Raw genomic sequence first — 21,828 nt, 5'->3', positions numbered from 1 at the left:
ATAAAAACCATTTTGTTCTAATTGACTTCGTATGAGAGTAGCATAAGCTGCTGTGGGCAGTATGTGTCTGTACGCACTGACAAACAGAGGAGGACAGCAATAAAAGAGACCAAACAGATAGCTGAAAGAAACCAGAACAGACAAAAATAAAAGCACGAGTGAAAGGCCAACCAGTAATGGAACATTAATGCAGAAAAGAGGAAAGCTATCTTCCTCTTGTTCACTCTGCTATCACACAGAAGATTGCAAACAGTGACAAATGAATCACATGAGCATAAGACAAATCCCTTCCAAAACGTTTCAAAAGACCAACTGCTGTCAAAATTATTTCTGCTGCATCTTTACAGAGATCAGCTTTGATATCTTAGCCAGCTCTTTTGGGAATAAGTTCAAAACTCCCCAGTGACAGAACTGAAGACAAGTGTCTTCTACACTGGGCAAGCACTTACTTCTGGTGGGAAACACCACAGTGGCATCTTCCAGGAACTGAGAGAATCTTTGAAATAAAGAATTCCATTGAAAGCATTCACATTCTAGCCATATTTTCAAATAGCTGCAAATGAACTAAAATGGCATTATCCAAGACATCTCTACTGAAAAGTAAAAAACAAAAATCTCATTTAAAAAAAATAAATCCAATAGCTCAAAAAACTTACCCAGTAATCTAATCAGGCACCCAAATACTAGGAATCTAATTTAAGCAGACACCTAGACTCCCTTGGTCTCAAACAGAAAGACACGCCATGAAAGAGAAATGCAGGCTGCTATGTGGTGGGAGATCAAGTCCACACTCAGTAAGTTTGCAGGCAACACCAAGTTGGGTGGGAGCGTTGATCTCCTTGAGGGTAGGAAGTCTTTACAGAGAGATATAGAGAGGCTGGACCAATGGGCCTGTTCAAAAGGACAAAGTGTTGATTCCTGCACTTGGCTCACAGCAACCCCGTACAATGCTACAGGCTTGGGGAAGAGTGGCTGGAGAGCTGCCTGGTGGCAAAGGACCTGGGGGTGCAGACTGACAGCCAGTTCAACAGAAGCCAGCTTGTGCCCAGGTGGACAAGGCCAAAGGCATCCTGGCTTGTGTCAGATAGTGTAGCCAGCAGGACTACAGAAGTGACTGGAGTAAGAAACATGAAAAGCTCTAATGAACTCTAATTAGACATCACATATACCAACAAAAACAGTTCCTAAAATAAACTGCAATCTGCCTATATAAAGAGATATAAGGCTCAAACACTATTCCTGTTGTAAGGGGAAACTGATGGTTCCCTGGCTATTCAAACTTGCTTGAATCTTAGCAACATAAAAAACTAAGTTTTAGTCCTTCACGTTTCTTTACTAGGTCAACTTTCCTCTCTATAGTGCAAACGTTTTGGCAAGAATAATAACTTTCCAGCATCTGAGTAAAATGTAGCTTGACTGAAACACACTATCCAAACACATACATACACATTTGTGCACCTATAATATTATCTGCATGTAATTGGTAAGAGCTACAAACAGCTGTAGTATTGGAAAGCCTATACATAAATAACTGTTAGCACAGAGACATGAATTACTAAAGATGTGTATTACTTTTTGACATGATAACAAGCATGGGCAGTAACACAATCTAAGATTCCAATTTTTAAAATTCGTTCAATTACTCCAATTATTCTGAGTTTGTTTTCTATCACCTACCCAAATCTCATCTATAAAAGTGAGCACAAACAGATAAACTCAGTCTCCCAAAACACTGTTATAGGGAAAGACCTGCCTGTTGGATTCTGAGAGTCCTGAGAAAAGACTGCTCCTATTCCACATTCTCAGAATATTAAGCTTTGAAATAGTCATAAAGCTCTTGATCTTTATGTTCACTAAGAAAAGGTTTTTGACATTGCAGTAAGTGCACGTTAGAGCCTCCCTTCAAAAATATACCAGAATAGTATTAAAGATACATCTTGACTGAGGCAGATGACTACACAGAGGCACTTATAGGTAAGGAAGTCCTCAAGGTCTAAGTGTTTGGAGAATGTCAGAGAGATCATTCAAAAAAAAAAACAAAACAAAAAAAAAAAACACACTTTCCCTGGCGTTCTTTCAAGTAGCCTTTATTGTCAATCACTATTTCTGCTATTCTTGTTTCTCAGTCTTTCCTTCTGCCTACTTTCTCCATTTTTACCTTACCCTCTGGGTTTTTTCTCCCATTTCTTTACCACCTGTCATCTAATCCCTAACGCCAATTTCCTCTCTGTTTTTGTCATGTGGATAATACTGATCTTTACATGCTGCAACTTTATTTCACACTTCTGGCAGAGCGATAGGACATGTATTCACACTCCAACATCATTGTTTCAAATACATTTGCAGACTCAAAGATAAAGGTACAAGCTATTTCATGCAGATAGAATTTTCTTCAAAAGACAAAAATAATAATGTACTTCCCTGTGGTTAAAAAAAAAAAAAAAAAAAAAAAAATAAAAGGCGAGAAAAACACAAAAAAAAAACACAGACATGAAAACATGTTTGCACACATTAACTAGGTTACAAAGTACAGTAGACAAGGAAGCAGTCTATCAATCCTGCAGTTTACATGTTTGCTACAGACACAGGACACATCTCCAGACAGCAGGACTATGGAATGGCAGACATTCATTACTTCAATAAGGATACTTTACAGGTTAGAGTATGCAACCTCTGCAAAATGGTGACAATCAAAAAAGTGGCTGGGGGTATTGGAAAGGAGACAAGAAATAAAATAAGAATATGCTTTCCAGTTTGCAAGAGCAGAGAGAGGGGACAAAGGAAAAAAAACTGTACAAGACTTATTTTTCATCCCTTATCCAAAAGTAACTCTCCACATAAAAACTTCAGGGACTCTAGTCATTTTCAGGATGGAGAATTATACAGCAATGGATTTCTAAGCATTCAGTTAATGCAAAGGGATCATGAGCAGCAAAGTAATGCCAGAAGAAAATGGAATTGCCCATTTCCTATACACCAGATGTATAGGAAGAAACATACTAACCTAAGTCATGGCTATTGTGCAAAATAAGCTTCCACATACTGACTTGTTTACATATGAATCCTCAATTAAACATTTTCAAACAAAATCCAGTCAGCATGTCAAAAATTAATCCAATCAAATATTAGGTATTATTTCCTTACAAGGTCAATGTGCCTGACTTTTTTCACTTCGTAGTATAGGCCTCTACCTGTGTTTATATTACAACATTACTCTATACTAGGGCTTAAATTGCCTTCCTGGCAAAAAAAAATAAAACAAAAATAATAAAAAAAATTAAAAAAAGGGTTTAGATGTGATGACAGATGTATCCTAAAAGCAAATTTCTTCTCTATCTCCCCAGTAACAGTATGGATAGCTACCAACATCTGTATAGTACTACTACTACTACTGAGTATTAATCTACTAAATTCTCCCTTCTATAATATTAGGTGATATTTAGACCTTGACCTCTATAAAAGTGTTTGAAAAGGAACTATCCGTTTGCATCAAAATAACTTATTTGTAAGCATAGACTGCCACCTAGTGATATTTATTACCTGGGGGGAGTAGAAAAAAAAGACCAGAACACCAACCTTCCTCTTCCAGGAGAAAAGCGAAAAAAAATTAATTCCTTCATATTTTACATGAACATACAGAAACAATTCCATATCACTTATATCTCCTGTTATTATTATTTTGATGGTAAATGCAGAAGGGGAACAAGGAAAGAAGAGTCAGTAAGTATATGTTATCTTCCTCATACAGGTAAGATCTACAATGTTGCTTGTTAATCTATACCTTCTGGAATTCCTCCTCATTTTACATGGACTCTTAGCTTTTGCATAAAACAAGTGTTGCATTCAAACCTTATTTAATCTCTAGGACAACACTTAGATAGATAGCCACTCCTCTCTCAAAACTTTGCATTCCTTCAGTTTTTGCATTTTGTCTTTCCTGATTCTTTTCAGCATTGTAACTGCACTTTCAGTACATCCTCTAGTTCAGCTTTACCATCCCCTCTTCAGCCACTGCAGCTTTCTATGGGATTTTGCTGTTCATGAAGAAGCCAAGTTACCTGTGTCATCTAACCTACCTTAAAGCTGAATTACTGTTATATAAATAACCCTTAAACTGAGGTTACCTTCAGGGTTCTCTTTCTGTCAAAACTTGTATTTCAAATAACTGCTTTCATTTACTTCTGGCCATCTAATTAGCAGCATAAGAACCCATATTTTCTTTCATGCCTTCTCCATGCCCTTCTCTCTCAAACGCTATCAGCATCTTCAGTTCACTTCTCATCCAGACCTAAATCTCAGAATTTGCAGGACAAATGGATCTTAGGAGGATCTTTCTGTAATGAATCTGTAAGAGAAACTTATTTTTATTTGAGGAAGAAACCAGCAAAACCTTTTCAAATTTCTCCTCATCTAGCTAACACACTTTCCTCTATCAAAAGTTAACACACTTTCCTCTATCAAATACAATCTTTGCAATGCTCTGAATGAATATGAAGAGACAGTTCTGTACCTTGTTAATTTGATCTTACCAGCACTTCATGTACCCACCCACTGTGTTTTACAGTTACATGAAACAACAGCATTTCTTAATTTTTGCTTATCAAATCTATCCTCTTATTTACAATAAAGAGATCAGTACCCCTTTTGAACAAATAGCAATACTAGCTTTCATTAGTCATTGTTCAGTGTTCATCTGAGTACTTCCACAATTTCTTATGTTACCTCTTATAGTTTAAAGGAGCTCTTTCCAAATATTCCCAAAGTCATTTTATGAATGACTTATCTTATTAAAAGATCTTATAAAAATCCTTTGTTGTTACACCCACAAAATAAACCTGATCCTAGCTAAGCTGCTGATATGCTGTAACTGTTGCTTGTCATACTGACTAACTCAATGTAAATAACTCTTTGCACTCCCTCAACAGTGCCTATCCCAACAGTAGCCTCTGCAAACTGGGGCATGGACATAGGCTATCACAGATTTTGAACAGCACTTTTGAATACACCACCAATAAAATGATATAAAGGAATTAAATAATGTCTTTCCTTCATTCCATTATATTACTTTCTTACATCAAAGAAAACCAACAGCCTAACAACATAAAATTCATTCCTTTTGTCTTTTAAAGTAGAGTTACAGAACTCTTAACCTCAACATGCAGCACTAATGATTGTTGCTAATAAAAGGCACAACTAAACTATTTGAATATTAGCATATAAAACAGAGTGTGAGAAAACATCCACATAATAACTGAGAGAGAAAAACAAGACAACAATGTGGCTATGTATCCTGGTTTGAGCAATAGCAGTCATTTTTCTCCTTCTTGGTAGCTGGTGCATTGCTGTGTTTTGACTTTCGGGCTGGGAACGGTTGCTGATAACAAGCATGTTTTGAGTTACTGCTCAAATGTTTGGTTTGTCCAAGGCCTTTTCTGAGCTCATGCTCTGCCAGGGAGGAGGGAGGCCAGGAGGAAGCAGAGACAGGACACCTGACCCAGGCTAGCCAAAGAGGTATTCCGTACCATAGCATGTCATACCCAGGAGGTAACCAGGAGAGACCCAGAAGGGCTGGAGCTCTGGGGGGATGAATGAGGTATCGATTGGTGCTCGGTCGGGCAGGGTGGGGTGCGTTATGGGTCGGTGGCTGGTGAGGTGTTGTATTCTCTTCACCTGTTATTGGCTTTATCGTTATTATTTGTAGTAGTAGTAGCAGTAGTGATTTGTGTTATACCTTAGTTATTAAACTGATCTTATCTCAACCCATGGGGGCTACATTCTTTGGATTCTCCTTCCTAACTCTCCGGGAGTTGCGGGAGCAAGGGGGGGGAGTGAGTGAACGAGCTGTGTGCGGACTTGGTTTAAACCACGACACTATGTTTTTAAAACATCTTAAAAGTATAGCCTTTCTCCTCTCCCTTTTATGGTTCACTCCAAAAGAAAGATGTGGATCATGGTGATCTCCAAGCTGACAGTAACTCATGTCCTCCAGAGTTAAAACCTGTTTTAATGTAATTCTTTCACTTCTTGACAGATGGGACAAAAAAACATCACCATGTATCATTGCTAAGAGGCTTTAATTTGATTACAGTAATTAAATGGGGCCACATTATGAATATCCAGTCCAACTGCAGTTAAAAAAAAATACAAAGTTACATTGATAAAGTTAGTTGAATAAAGAGAAGACTCCAGAAATTATGTCAGCAAGTTTTGAAAGCTTTGAAAGCTTACATAACTGGCAATACATTCAAAAATTTTCTCTTTCCAAGGACAAAAAGGAAAACGTAAGTTCATTTACAGGGCTTCTCTCCCACATGCTCTTCTCCCACAAACCACAGAGGGGTACAAAAGAACAGAGAAGCTAATATCAAAATGTCAGATTTAAAAGTTAACTTACCATATTTGTCTCGCAAGCCAACTGTACACCTGAAGACTCCACCAAAGGCCACATCTTCACCAAATATTACTGAAAAATAAGAACAGTAGAGGAGGCTAATGTTACTCCAATGCATCTTACTTTTAATGAACTCCTTTCAAAGGTTTTTGAGACACTAACATAAGACCAGGGTAACTCTCAGTATTCAAACCACTAACCTTATAGCGCAAGTGATGTAGCCAGTAAAGAATTATCTCTAAAAGTAATTGCCCTTAAAATTTAGCTTCAAATCAACTAATCTTGTGTTTGTTTATTTTTCCTTTGAATTTATGGAATAATGATGTTTAATTTTTCTTAATATGGTGCTGTTATTTGATTCACGGAAATAAGTATTGTCCATTTCAATTTTTTTAAGCATGTAAGCTTAAAAGCTCTTAAGAAGCAGTATTACAAATAGCAGCTTGCATGAACTGGGATCAGTTCTGATAATCCCCAGATCTCTTGATACCCTAGATATTCTAAAGAGCAAAAAAAGAGTAAGTTAGACTCCTTATCTTTCAAATAGTATTTTTGTTTAAATACATTTCTGGTTGGAGGCACTAAAAGGAACTAAAACACATTTCTGAAAATCATGTAAATGACACCACTTAAAGAAAAACAACTTGTATAATGATGTAAAACCAATGCAGTCATGGAGTATATGACTGAAGTGTACCCCTAGGTCATCTAATTAATTTTTAATATTAATTTGTTTCAGGGTTTATGTATTTAAAATCTTTGCAAGACCTTTCCATGACCATATGACTACTCACTTTTGAGCCAGCTGACATAAAAAGTAAAATCCCATTTAATGCTGATATCAGCAAATTTGCCTGGATTTAGTTATTCTGGTCAGCCACTGAAAATATTTTCCTGGACAGATTCTCATTCTCATCAACACAAATATGAGGATTTCCACTACTTAAACAACAGTTGCTCAATTCCCATGCAACTAAAAACATATGAAGAACATTCTTTCTATTGCATGAAATACTCATTAACTCATTAAGCAGCATGATACTGACAAAAGACAAGGCTGGACTGTAGAACTCCAACATGGTCTTGCAAAGAGCTTTGCAAAGATCTAACGCAGGAAAGCTGAGGAGCAAGACCAGAAACTCAGAGTGACTAAAAGGCTAAAGATTATACGTGAGTTTAGATTCCTGCTGGACTAACAGTCTACTTATTTTTATATGGCTGATTCTACAGAAATTGCACTAAAATCTGTTCTCTGCACTTAAACAAGGGCACACCCACACTTATATAAGCTTAATTTAATAAAGGTGATAATAACACAGCTGTAGACTGAGAGGAAATGTATACAGGCATAGTACTGGACAGATAACACAGAATTTGACCTAACAGATGAGATAATTAGTCAAACTTCAGGTTGAGCAGTGGTTCAAGCAGTGCCAAAAAGTATTACTAGCACACTAAAAAAACAATAAACATATCTTTCAGATATCTGGCCATCATCATGACTTTGTTACAACAGAAGAAGCAAGAGACCTGTTACATATAAGAATTAAAAGTGGAGCTTTTAAGAATTAAAATTTAAGCTTTGCGCAAAACAGTTCAGAATAAACCTTTCAAATCAAGCTATGATGAACCAGCATCTTCAAAGTCATAGGTTATCCAGACTGCAAAAGCCTAGAAAAACCTTACATTGCCTATGCACTATGATGAACAGAAACCAGTAAACCTGGAAAAGAATTTTGGAGTAGGGGAGAGGAAGGGCAGGAAGGAGAGAAGGAAGAATGGACAGAGTGAGGAAGACATAGTCTCTAAAAACCTCTTTGAGCATAGAGAGTTGAAGGAATTAAAAACTAAGATTTACATTTTTAGAACTCCTTTACCTGCTAGTGCCCTTAACTAAGCTAACTAAACTGCCCTTAACTACAGTTCACATCAGTAATACCAGAAGCATGTTAAGCAATGTATCTTTCTGTCCCGACTTTTAAGTGAAATTAACCCAGCTACCACAGAAGACACATAGAATCATAGAATAGTTAGGGCTGGAAAGGACCATAAGATCATCAAGTTCCAACCCCCCTCCCATGGGCAGGAACACCTCCCACTAAACCATGTCACCCAAAAATGTCACACAACAGCATCTGTCCCTTAATAATCTGTTAATACAACACTTTGAAATCAAAGTGTAGAAATAACTTGCTAGAAAACTTTAAAGCCACAAGAAACACGTTTAATAAACAGGGAAAACAAAAGGAAATTTGCACAAAGCAAAAGACATTAACAAGTATAGTATACCTGCAGTAGGATCTTTGGCTAGAGCATTGTCCAAGGCACTTGTTATGGACTGAAAGAGATTCATCTTCTGCGTCTCACCTGTGTGAAAGTGATTAGTTAACAATTTAATTTGGTTCAAAATACAATGTATATTAGAAAACACAAAGCACAGCTAAAAACTTCATTAACAGTCATAAACAAGAGCCCTGTTAGGAGTACCCAAGAGGCATTTGCTGAGTAAATTTAAATTACGGTATGGATGGGATTGAGCATGGTATACTTTGCAATACCAAGAACTATAATTCTACTGCCCTGCATTCAACCTTTTTGCAAAAACCATGCTCTTAGCTAGAGCAAACGCAGCTTTGCAATGCTTAGTCAAACACTAGGAACAATGACTGTTAAACAGTCTTTCAAAGGAAGAAACCATAGTAAAGCTTAATTGTTTTGAGGACTAGGATCCCTTCTACTAAGATTCACCAGATCTTATTAAGCTTAATTTATCATTCTTTCATTACTTCTTTTTTTTTTTTTAAGTTCCAGCCTTTCCTGTTTACAGACTCTTATCAGAAGTTTTCTGATCAGCCTTCTCTCTGGACTGCAGTCAGAAAGTGTCAGAAGTATCAAATCCACATTGGAAAGAAAGACAACTTGATGCTGAACAGCTATACTCAAAAGAGTTAAAAAAATGCACCAGACTGCCGTATTAAAGTCTTCCAGAGTGCAAATTGAAAGAAAGCCTTCAAGACCCAAATGCCCTTCTTCACTCAAGCACTGCAAGGAAAAACAAACAGGGCTGAATGCAAGGATGGAATAAAACAATAGTCCTGTTCCCACTACTGTGACCAACTCAGATTCTCCAAGGAAATAAAATAACACCTTACCAGAAACTGAGTAAGAAATTGCCTGGCTGATATTTGGTAGCTCTTTAACTGGCAAAAAAACCTCTATCTAAGCCATTACTAGAAGCCGCAGCCCAGGAGAATCCTACCTACCAGCACACACAACACTTTAAAAAAAATCCCAAACAAACAAACAAACAAACATTAAAAAAGAACCCACACACAAACAAACAATAACAGTTAGGTGATGATCCCAGACAAACATGAGAACAGGTGTTAGAAATCAGACAGGCAAACAACATTCTTTTCCCAGTAGTGACATTATCTCTCAAGCTTTCCTTCTTCCTATATTGCTAATTAACATTAGCAAATTTTCTTCAAGACTTATGTCACGCCACACCAGGGCTGAGTAGCTGCATTCCTATATGTTTCTGTACTTGATAGCTTCACCTGTTACACTTTACACTGCCCTTTAAGAAGGGGAAACTGTAAAAAATAACATGTTATGGGGAAACTATTCAAATTATATGAAAGTTACGAATAATCAACATTTATAAATTCAAGCGACAGAAAGCTGGGGAACAGCAGTTGTTTCTTTTTTCCAAGTTATCCACATTAGTATTTATGTTATCTTTTCCATAATATACAAATCTTCCAGTATTTGTTATAAATAAGTGCTTGTTTGTTATAAATAAATGCTTAAGCAACTGTCACAAAGTCTTCAAACTGACTGTCCTGATCTGCTGTTCTTCCTTACAAATAAAGGCCTCCTGGGAAAGGAGAAATTAATTGTGTCCTTCAGATTTCAACTATGGAGTTAGAGAAGCATTATCTTAGCAAATCAGGATGAGTAGTGACTTAACTTTATTTCACCTTCACTGTTTTTCACAGAATTTCAAAGGAAATAAATAGTTTTCCATTGATATATGGCAACAAAACTGGCCTGACACACTGGAGCTCTTTTACTGTGATCTCAAGCAGGGACCTGCAGGACACAGTCCTTTACTCCTTGACACCTTGGATTCCTCCAGCCTTCAGTGACTAACAGAAATTGACAAGAGTTTTGTCAGACCTAATGATCAAGCTGGGACACCAAAGGCATCCAGTCAAGTAGTACCTGTGACTGTGTGGTTCATGTGAGAGAAACCACTACTCTGCAGCTGGCAGGCTTCTTCCAGAACTCAGCACAAAGCATTTTCAGGGTTGCATCTCAGACACAAAAACACCAACTTTCATCCTAAACTGGCAGTTTCCAACTGATCTGTGTTTACTCCCAGTCACACGATCATGGCAATTACCTCGAAGTTTTCACTATACAGCAGACTTTTTTAACGACAAGTTTATCACCTCATTGATAACCATGCAAAAAAACACTGGGAGGGATTAAGTAATTAAGTTACTACTAGAAGCTTCACCAATGAAACAGAAGAGGGGCAGGGAAGGCGCTTGCAGGTCTGAGCTCATGATGGGTAGGCTTATTGCAGCTATTGCACTGCCTGCCCAAAAACACTCCATCAGGGCCGTGAGCCGCCGAAGAGGCCTGGAGCACCCCCGCCAGCCGTAATCCGGGGCCTTCTCACTACAAACCAGGGTTTTTCACGCGAAACCCGCAGGTAGAAGAGCGGGGGACACAGCGAAGGACACACACCCAGGCCAAGGCCGCCGCCGCCGCCGCCCGGGGTCTCTCCCCCAGCTTTAAGGCTGACGAGTGTGACAACCCCTCTCCCGGCCGGGTCAGTGCCGCCTGAGGGGGCGGAGGCTGGAAGCGCCCACCCTTCTCCCTCCCCTCCGCCACAGCCGGGCCGGGCACCTCCCCAGGAAGACGGCGGTCGGGCGGACCCGGCAGCACTCTGAGTGCGAGCCCGGCCTCGGGTTGGACCCCGGCCCAGCCCCGCTCTCACCGTACTCGGTGGGCGCCGGGTCCGGCTGGAAAGAGAAGTGCGCCGCGGACCGGCGGGGGGCGGGCGGGGGCAGGCGGCTCCAGAGCCCGCCGCGGCAGCGCACCGTCACGGCCGCCGCTCCGGAGGGGAGCGCCCCTCGCAGCGCCAGCGCCAGCCCCGCCGCCGCCATCGCCACCCTTGTCAGAAGCCGCCGCGCGTTGTACAGAGGCGGGGTCCTGGGAGAGCTTCCTCACTGGCCAGCGGCGGGTGGAGGACGGGCCAATCAGAAGCCGTCCTGCGGTGGGTGGAGGGGTGGGAGGGCAGGGGAAGGTTTGAGTGCGCCTGCGCGGGAGGCGCGCCGCGGGGCAGGGCCGCGGCGGGTGAGGGAGGTGAGGCTACGTGCTGGGCACGCGGCTGAGGCACGTGGGGAGTGACGCACGCGCTAGGGGGGGGAACTGTGCGCGCGTGCGTTGCCGTTGCCGTTGCCGTTGCCGTTGCCGTTGCCGTTGCCGTTGCCGTTGCCTTTGGGTCTGTGTGAGGGACGGCCCAGCAGAAGGCGCAGAGCGGAGTAGCGGGTGCTTTTCCTGGCCCGATGGTGTTGAGGGTAACGGTGTGACATGCACTGGGCGCATTGGGCAGTGCGAAACTGGGCATCGCCTCTCAGTACTGTCACAAGCGTGGGTGAAACAAGAGGCTTCAACTTTTCCCTTAAACATGCTTTTCTTCCACTGGGATTTTCATATTGCTATCCCAGCAGAGAGAAATACTGAACAAATGCCTGGAATCCTTAAATTCTACCCGAGCAGGTGGCCTGAAATCGCCTCTCAACTGCACATCCAACTTCTGCCTCATATTTAATTATTCATCCTGTCCAAGGTCTTTATTTTTTTCCCAAACACTCTTGCTCATACCAAAATTACATTATTTTTTTAAAGCAACTTAAATGACAGTTTCCTGTGTATTTTCCTTGTAAGGTTTTATAAAACATTCTGTCTAACGTTCTTAGCAAAGTGACCACCTCAGACTCCTTCCCCAGATGCTCCCATTGCCCAGGTGAAGGTTCTTGCTCTACCTTTGCAGCCTTTCTTCCTCCATATGTCCATCACTGATACCTTTCAGTTGCCTCTATTGAAAGGCACCTCTACATCAATCCTTCCACTTTTACCAGTGCTTCATATCTTGTCCATACACATGCTTCTCCATCAACACCTTTCATGCAGCCTCCAACACATTGTGACAATCCCCTTTCAGTTCTTGTCTGTCTTGATATCATCTCTAGGACTGACCATACTGAATAGCATTTTTACCCTGCTCCAAGAACTCTAATTCCAAAACTTTGCCTGAGAGAAAAAGACTAGAAACTAGAATGATGTATACATGGCATCACCTCTTTCAAATGAGGCGGCTCATGTGTAACCCAGTCTGCAAAAGATCATGTTTTAAACACTGGAATATAAGGTTTCGTATATAGCATGAAATACATATCACTATTATGATTAGATATTCTTTTTTCTGTCTGACTTCCAAGGCATTGTGGAATATCCCTCTTAATGACCACAGGACCAGTGAAGACCATTGTTTCATTATGTATTATGTGAAAATGTTTAATTTATTCATTATTGGGATTTATGCAAGATAAAAGCCTTTATCTTACTACTGGCTGGGAAGACTAGTCACTTGCTCTTTAACATGTCCTTTATCTTTAGAGACTGCTGACAAAGCACCGAAGATGATAGGATCAAACAAGTTTTTCTGACATGCCTCAGTATATTCCATGGAAGCAAAATACTGATGACTATCTAAAGGAGATGAGAATATTAATACAAGCAATAGAAAAGCAGCCTCTCTGATGAAGGAAGAGCATTGTTAAACTCCAACTGTAAACTATGCAATATGTACGGTTTATGTACGGTTAGTTTTGTCATGCTGTATTACTTATAAAATCTGGGCATAACCTTTGTCAGATATTCCAGGAGACGCTTCAGTTTTCAACATGGGCAGAAAAAGGATTCTCATTGCTGTCTTCATTCAGTGACTGCTGTCTCCTACATTTGGTGATACATGAAACTTGAAAAGCAAACAAATGGTTGTGGAGCCCAGTATCCTACAGAAGACATTATGGCATTCATGGTGGAAGGGTGGAAAGAAGAAATACCTTCAGTAACACCCATTCAGTTGCTAATCAAACCTAGGTGAAAGAGAAAAAGTGTCTGGAGATGAGACTTGCCACGTAAATTATTATTAACTTTTGAACATAAAAAGGAGTTTGTCCACATGGCCTTGGGAGTTTGCACTGATACTAAAAATGGAACCCAGGACAAATGGGTAATCAGAAAGGTTTATCCAGATGTATTTTGGCTGACTAGTATGTTAGTGAGGATGAGTCCTAGCATTCATGTCTTCCTGCTCTGATGGGGTCATAATTATATCCATGTTGTTCCTGGTGTACATTACCATATTCCAGCAACTTCAGTTACATTTTCAAGACAGTTTTCTTATTTAGAAATTGTTCAGTCACTTAGGGCCACTTCTATACAGCAGACTTTGAAGAGCCGAAATCAGCTACATTCCCCATCTGTGTGTATTAGTCATTATGTGCATCCTTAGTGTTGCTGACAATCATTAAAAAACCCTGGCAGTCATTACTATTATTTCTGAATAATCATGCACAGCAATTAATGAGGATTTGATGATGATTGCAGACCCTACTGACAAGTTTATGCCAGCATTAATCAGATGTAACTCCTTTGAAGTCCATGCTGTTACCTCTGATTGACATGAACCTAATTGAGAGCAAATTGCAAGTATTGGAATCTGACATGAGCATATGGCTCCATGCCTACTGTTCTACTCCAAAATCTCTCAAAATTTGGACATAGCTTGCAACTGAAACTTAGACTCCTTCTGAGCTTGCCACATTTCCCAGTAGGTGTTGCTCTATTTAGATTCCATCTCTAGATGAGAAGGCATCCAGGTGATTTCTGCTGCATTTCTTCAAGTGTAGTTTCACTGTTGCTTTCTTATCAATTCTGTTTGTCATGCTGTAGTGTTGCTGTAAGTTTTCCTCATCTCTCTGTGTTTTATTGAAGGAATTCTGTAGCATGTTCTCCATGCCAACAGTCAATTAGCTGATTCATCCCCTCTTAGAGGATCTCCTAGTAAGCACTTCTGTCATGATACTGTGTCTTGGTGCTGCAGCTGTTTTCTTGCTTTGTTTGCTATCTTTTGTCATTCTCCTACCCTAATTATGATCTGCTTCATCCTTCATTTTCTGTAATTTGTCGATAATTTGGATCTGTTTTCTCCCGTCCCTCCTTCCTCACTCATGCAAATAGGTTATTTTGCTGGTTAGAGACTGTCATCTCTTTCTTTGGTATGTATAACTGAGGAGCTGTTTTCTAAAGTACACTATGGAAATGAGGAGATGCCGCTTTTGGTCTGGCTGCTTTTATTGTCAGTCCTGTACAGATTAGACATGTTAAGGGAAAGGATAGTCTTACCCCTAGGAACAAGGAAGACAAACTGAACAAAAGCAGAGCAGCAGTGATTTTGACCAAAGGGACTTAGAAGTGAATGGTTTCATCTTAGGTAGCATAAATGCCTGGGACAGTTCTGCAGTTTAACAGAGAAATGATTATTTTAGATATTGTTGATAAAAAGCAGTTCAGAACAGGGACACTGCATCTGGAGCCATCCAAGTTGTAGTCTGGCAGAGAGCAGGAGAAAAAAAGGGAAAGGATCTTTAATAGAGTGATTTTGTATGCATTTGCACATAGCACCAGAAATCATCCACTTACTTCTGCCATATCACCCACGGTGCTTCCCTGTCAGTCTAGAATAGTAACTGTGGCTGTCATCCCCAGTTGCTTCTTAGATTTTTAAACGCGTCACCGGAATGATCACACTTGAGTTAAAGACAATCCTATTTTTAAATGATATGAGTTATTCCTAAACTTAAGGGAAGCAGTGCTAGAAACAGCGGTGTCTATCCACGAAGACATTATGAAGCTGGTTTTTATAAGGCATTTTGGTGTTTCATAATTACAGAAAGAGAATCCCACTCTCCACAGTTTAATTCAATTAGTTTTAATTGCTTTGAAAAACCACAGAGCATATTCTAGACTGTGACTCAGTCTAGAAATATCTGTACAGGGAAATACTTTCTAATGCTGACAGTTCATCATTAGAACACAAAAATAAAAAAAAAATAAAAAATGTCAGAATGAAATCCAGTTTGTACATGGAGTAAGGACCATATTTTTTATCTTGAGAATTATTAAAGGTAGGAACAATTTACCTGAGAACATGCTGGATTCTCATCACTTCTGTTCTTAAAATAGTAGCTAGATTTCTTTGTAGAAGAAGTACTGTAGCTCGGACAAAATTATGATCTTGATACTGAAACTACTGGGTGACATCATGCTGAAATAATCATATTAACACCTCCAATTCTAAAATATCTGTTGTTGTTCATTAATAAGCAAGAACTGCCATTTTATTGATTAGGAAAGTATGCAAAAAAATCTCAGATTCAGAAATGAGCAGTGAGATGAATTCTTCACAGATATATACATATGTGTATATATATTTACAACTGATGTTATAAACAGTAGTCAAAAAGCAAATACACAGAAGTCCAATTGTCATGGTTTAAACTCAGTCTGCCACGCAGTCCCTGTCTCACTCTCCTCCCCCCCACTCCCAGAGGGATGGGGAAAAGAATCGAAAGCATGTAACTCCCACGGGTTGAGGTAAAAACAGTCCAGTAACAAAGGTATAACAAAAACCACTGCTGTTGCCACCAATAATAATGATGATAAGGAAAATAACAAGGGAAGAGAATACAATCACTCATCACCAATACCCAGCCCAACTGAGAAATGATCTGCCTTACCTTCCAGGTAACTGCCCCCAGCTTATATAGTGGGCATGACGTGCTATGGTATGGAATAGCTCTTTGGTTAGTTTGGGTCAGGTGTCCTGTCTCTGCTTCCTCCCGGCTTCCCCTCCTCCCTGGCAGAACATGACACTCAGAAAGTCCTTGGTCAGAGTAAACATTACTGAGCAGCAACTAAAAACATTGGTGTTATCAGCTGTTGTGGTTTAAACCCACACACTCAGCTCTTTCACTCACTCCCCCCCCCCCCTCGCTCCCCCAACTCCCAGAGAGTTGGGAAGGAGAATCCAAAGAATGTAGTCCCCACGGGTTGAGATAAGAACAGTTTAATAACTAAGGTATAACACAAATCACTACTGCTACTAATAATAATAATAATAATGATAAAGGAAATAAGTGAAGAGAATACAACACCTCACCAGCCACCGACCCATAACTCACCCAACCCTGCCCGACCAAACACTGACCAATACCTCCTCCAAAACCCAGAGTCCCGGCCCTTCTGGGTAACTCGAAGTTACATCCTGGCTATGACATGTTATGGTATGGAATACCTCTTTGGCTAGCCTGGGTCAGGTGTCCTGTCTCTGCTTCCTCCTGGCCTCCCTCCTCCCTGGCAGAGCATGAGGCTCAGACAGTCCTTGGACAAACCAAACATTTGAGCAGTAACTCAAAACATCGCTGCTATCAGCACCATTCCCAGCCCGAAAGTCAAAACACAGCACTGCACCAGCTACCAAGAAGAAGAAAACATGACTGCTACTGCTGAACCCAGGACATCAGTGCTGCTCCCAGGGTGAAAGTAAAAAACACAGCACTGCACCACCTACTAGAAGGAGAAAAAAAAAATTAATGCTACTGCTGAACCCAGGACACCCATATTCAGAATTCTTGTGATAAAATATATCCGTGCAACAGATCGGATAGAAAACATGCTGGAATGCCTCTCCGATGTTTTGGCAATATACTACAGTATACTGGCCAGCTTGTAGTATAGTTGTGTTCAGTAGGAGTTAAAAAAGGGAGAATAAAAAAGTATGATGGATCAGTAAGTCCCAGGAACCCAGTGAGCCAAAGCCTCGCTGTTTTCCCATAGTTAGTCATTCCCCTAGAGCACAGTGAAATTCACATCTCTGTTCAATTGAGCCACCTTTATAAAGCATTTTGTCTTCTGTACCTAAGTCTAAAGCATAATTCTGTATTTTTGCTGCTGTTATTTTTATAAGAGGACTATCTGCTTTTTTTATTCAGACCAATAACATTGGGTCTGAGTTAAATAACAATCAACTGTAAACCTTACCACATGCAGGTAGAAGTGTGTTAAAGGAGAAAGAAAGGAAAATCCACTGTCCATGAATTATCTTTTATCAGAAGATACAGTTTTGTTCAGTTTAGTTGGCTTTAAATAATGGTCATATGATCTAAAGAAGTCACTTTTGGGATCACGTGGGTTCTCTACAGGTTTCCACAGTGTTCTGCCTGCTGCTGGCAGGTGCTGCTCTAGGGATAACCATGTACCAAGAAACACATTCCACAGGTTTAAATAAGTGTATGAGATTCCATTTGCCTTGCCAGACTGACATTGTGCTGCTGATCAGAGTGGGAGTTGTAATCAGTTATGAAAATAGTAAATCTCACCCCATAATGTTAAAGTGATCAAGTACATCAATTTCAATGCATCGGTTGCCCATTTGTTGAATAGCCAGTGTGGCAATATTGCACAAGTCAGTGCAGTATCCAGGCCCACATTTCCTTTCTCTCAAACATGAGGAGATTGAAAAAGAACTGTATTCAAGGTGTGAATAATCAAAACTCCCCAAAACTAGATCATACGCTAGGAACACCTGTGCTACTAATTTTATAAAGGCAAAACCCCTTACTCAGCTATCAGATCTCCTAAATTTAATCCAAATGGCATATTCTTTTCCTTCTCCGTACCTCACCCTTTTAGTTTGACCACCTCTGCAGTTAGAGGATGTTCTGGGTATTTTTTTTTCTCCTAAGCTAATTGTATTACAAAGGTTTCACATATTGGATCATACTCAGATTCTAATGCTGAAGTCAGTGCTGCACTGGTGTCTGAATCCAATGCAGTCACCCACCTGCAGCCATCTTTAAATAAAGTAGCTGATTGTGGTATTTATCATCATTATTACCATTATCATTATTACCATTTTCTTCATGCCAATAAAAAGAAATTTGTAGGTGTATTTTTAATTAAACATTAAAAGAGTGGATCTTTTTATATGCTATGACTACAGGTTTTCATCACTACAGTGTCCCTACTAATTCTGGGTTTTTTTCCATTCAAAGCAGGAATGCTTAACACTCATGCAATTTTTATGGCTCTGGAGAAACCTAAGATTAGTTCAACACTTTTGTGCCTCATTCAAAAAAAAGAGCAACTAAGTTGTGGCAATGCTGTACATTTATACTTTCTGCTTTTTATATAAATAATTGTTTCAAGTAGGTATATGACAAAATTCTGCATAAGTGTAATTTAGATAAAAAGAATATCTTGTAGTGGGTTTTCAGAGGCACCCATTGGCAGCACAGGCATTTAATGTAGAAATACAGCTTCACTAACACCCATAATTTAAACTAAATAAGACACTCACTAATTAGGATCCCACTGAAAGCCAGTAATAGTAATAATGATAGTAATTCACATTTTTATCCATAACCTTGATCTTTCTTTAAATATCAGTCTATTAGAATGTAGTGTAACTTGAGAAGTGTCTTACTGATTTGTAATTTTCCACATACACCATTAGGTGGCAGGGAACAATAAAGGTTTACTTGAAATGTCATAGGTATGTTGAAATACACATCTGTCAGATTGTTCTCTCCACCCTTTTTGAATCAGAATTATTTCCAGCTGTGAACTGTCAAGAGCTTTGTGTAGTTAATTATTAAATGACTTACCAACAGGGCTCACAACTTACAGCAAGACTGTTTCAGGTTTCATTTCTATGCAATCCTTTTGTCAGAAGAGAAAAAGACAATTCATACTCCTGGGAGATGTGCAAAAATTAAATCTCACCACAGTTGTATCTTCACTTCTAACTGCTACTTCTGCTTCTGGTCAGGCTAAATCTGACTGCTGGAAGTAGCTCCTAGGCCAGGCTAACTCAAGAAGGCATTAGTGGGAGGCAAGAAACTGTATTATTTTGGGGGGAATCTTGATTCTAAACTGGTTTTAAGGGGTAGGCTGACAGACAGGTAGGTGTAAAAACACAGCAAACTTATACTGCCAGCACCATTTGTTTCTCTGCTGATTTTAGAATTGCAGGGTGAGAGGGTAGATAGCAAGAATTACAGAGCAAGTCTTGTCCCTTGATAACTCACTCGATGACTGATGAATGGAAAGTTAATTCTGCAGCTAGTGGCTTTGTAGGAGTTAGGGATGCTTATGCTTAGCATCTCCCAGAGATGTAGAATCAAGTCCCTGGCAGGAGTCTCTCATAAGAGAGTTGTTCTTATTCCCTAAAATCTTCTAGTGCTAGTGGTAGGAACCATGCCACAGACATTATCACATGTGCTTAACTGGAAAGTCACAGTGCAGATTTCTCGGTATGCTTACGTAACAAACTCATGCCAAAGAAAGAAGTAGCAATTCCACAAAATATGTTACAGCTGCAGTTCACCATACCTGTTTGTTAAGCCAACACTTGAGAGGAGGAAAAGCACAGGAGGGACATTTTGTTGATTTGTTGTCAACTAGTCTGATATGCAGAGAAATTCAGCTCAATGCAATTTTAATGTGTCTGAGTGAGTGGCAGTAGAGTGACTGAAATCTATCATTCACAGAAAAATGTGTTACAGCAACTCACAGTGTGTCTGTTTTGTCCCAGGCAATTGGGTTTGGAAGAAAGGAGTCCTTTGTTCCCCCCAGTGTTCCCTGAGAACACTGACAGTAAGCACACAAGCTGTACTCTTAGTATTTGTGAGGTCTACATGTCTACTTGGATTTGGATTCAGTATTTTTCATCTCAGTCACTGAGTTTCAGTCAGTGTGTTTTATCTGCCCAGTCTGGACAGGGACAATCCTGTGGATAACTGTGTATACAAACAGGAGTCTTTAATAATTAAAAATCCCAAGCCCAGTAATAATGCTGGTACCACAAGATAATTTAAGCAACAAATTCTATTAACTTGAATATAGTTACACATCCTAGTGCCATGGCCACCATGGCTGTTTGCATAAAACAGGAGTCATCTTCAACAGCCATTTTTTCCTTCACAAATAAATCACAGATTTCAGAAAGCTGTCAAATGGATTGAAGCTAATTCAGTGTGCTGTCAGCCTTAGCATCTGACAGTAGTCTTAGTCCAAGTGGATTAGTGTTACAGTTGATCCATAGATCACCCTGTCCTATTTCTACTTTCTACCTAGTAACTCTCTAGATTGGGGTTGTCCTAGTCTAGGAAAGATGCAGTGTAGCCCATAGGAGAGGAGCTGCAGTGTGTAAGGAGGATGAACTTGGACCCTGTGTGAAACCAGACAAGCGATATTTTTTCTACTGTGCAGTGAGCCATTCAACAGCCAAAAATCACTGTCTTTGAAAGATCTGATGAAAAATGGGAGTCACTAGGCAAGTGTGTTTGTCGTGGGGGCTGTGTTCAGTAGGGCTGGTCATGCTCTAGGAAGGACAGGCTGCTGGGAATTTCTAAGTGTCATGCAACACAATACATAGTGCAAGCTCTGTACACTTTATAATTTGCCCCTGGAGCCCACAGCAAAACTATGGCCTCTGTCTTGGTTTTCACATGAAGTGATCTCCACTTGTAAATACTAATGATGCTGCTGTGCTCTCAGCAGCTTGGTGCCTAACAGCCCCTTGGTTAATGATGTTGACTGGGTCTGGGAAAGAGGTGATTTACTTACCTTTGTGGAAAAGGGAGGAACAATCATAAAGATCAAGGTGATCACTTATTGTGCCTTACATTTTTAAAACATGGAAGTTGTATGAAATACTTTGATTTCCAGAAAGGAAAGGTCTTTTTACATTGTTTTACAATCAGATATGAAAGTCTGCCCCAGAAAAGGATAAACATGTTCTGAGATACTGTCATATTTTGAGAATGCAAAGACCTAAACAAGGTTCATTCTCACTGCATTCTCCTTAGGAGTTATGGCCACAAACCTCCTTGATTTCTCCTGACCTGTGTCCAAGGGGACTAAGGTCAGCCCCCTTTGCAGGATTTGGTATCTTCCATCTGCTTTCTGAGGTAAATGTAATAAAGACAAGAACATGAAAAATTATCTGCTTCAGCAATGAAAAAAACCCAAACCCCAATGTTAATTTTTGTTGCCATTCTGCCTCATCTCCTTTTGTAGAGAGCATCAAACAAAACGTTGGTTTTGTTTTTCTTGAGCTAAGTAATAAACTGTAAATTTGTACTTTCCAGTGCTTTTTTTTGGAGAAGTCCCCAGTAAACTAAAACAGATTTCAGAATGCAAAGAAGGGATAACATTTCACCATAAGATGGGAGGAAAACCATTCATCTGAACTAATTCCAGTTAATGAATGAGTTTCCTTTGAAAGG

The 21,828-nt window shown here is 39.8% G+C and overlaps 1 protein-coding gene across 1 annotated transcript in view; it reads right to left on the bottom strand.

Moving 5' to 3' along the window:
- The window catches only part of BCKDHB (branched chain keto acid dehydrogenase E1 subunit beta), a 120,089-nt gene extending 108,590 nt beyond the window's left edge, over positions 1 to 11,499 (bottom strand). Inside the window, exons 1-3 of the mRNA XM_034061240.1 lie at positions 11,403 to 11,499; positions 8,681 to 8,758; positions 6,395 to 6,463 (exon numbers count right to left, since the gene is read on the bottom strand). Coding sequence (XP_033917131.1) covers positions 6,395 to 6,463; positions 8,681 to 8,744 — 133 coding nt within the window. The 5' untranslated portion in view covers positions 8,745 to 8,758; positions 11,403 to 11,499. The remainder of the gene's footprint in view (positions 1 to 6,394; positions 6,464 to 8,680; positions 8,759 to 11,402) is intronic.
- Between the last annotated feature and the right edge of the window lie 10,329 nt (positions 11,500 to 21,828).

The sequence above is a fragment of the Melopsittacus undulatus genome, chromosome 3 (assembly GCF_012275295.1).
Source record: "Melopsittacus undulatus isolate bMelUnd1 chromosome 3, bMelUnd1.mat.Z, whole genome shotgun sequence".
In the NCBI taxonomy this organism is placed as follows: Eukaryota; Metazoa; Chordata; class Aves; order Psittaciformes; family Psittaculidae; genus Melopsittacus; species Melopsittacus undulatus.
This window is presented reverse-complemented; position numbering and strand designations above follow the sequence as displayed.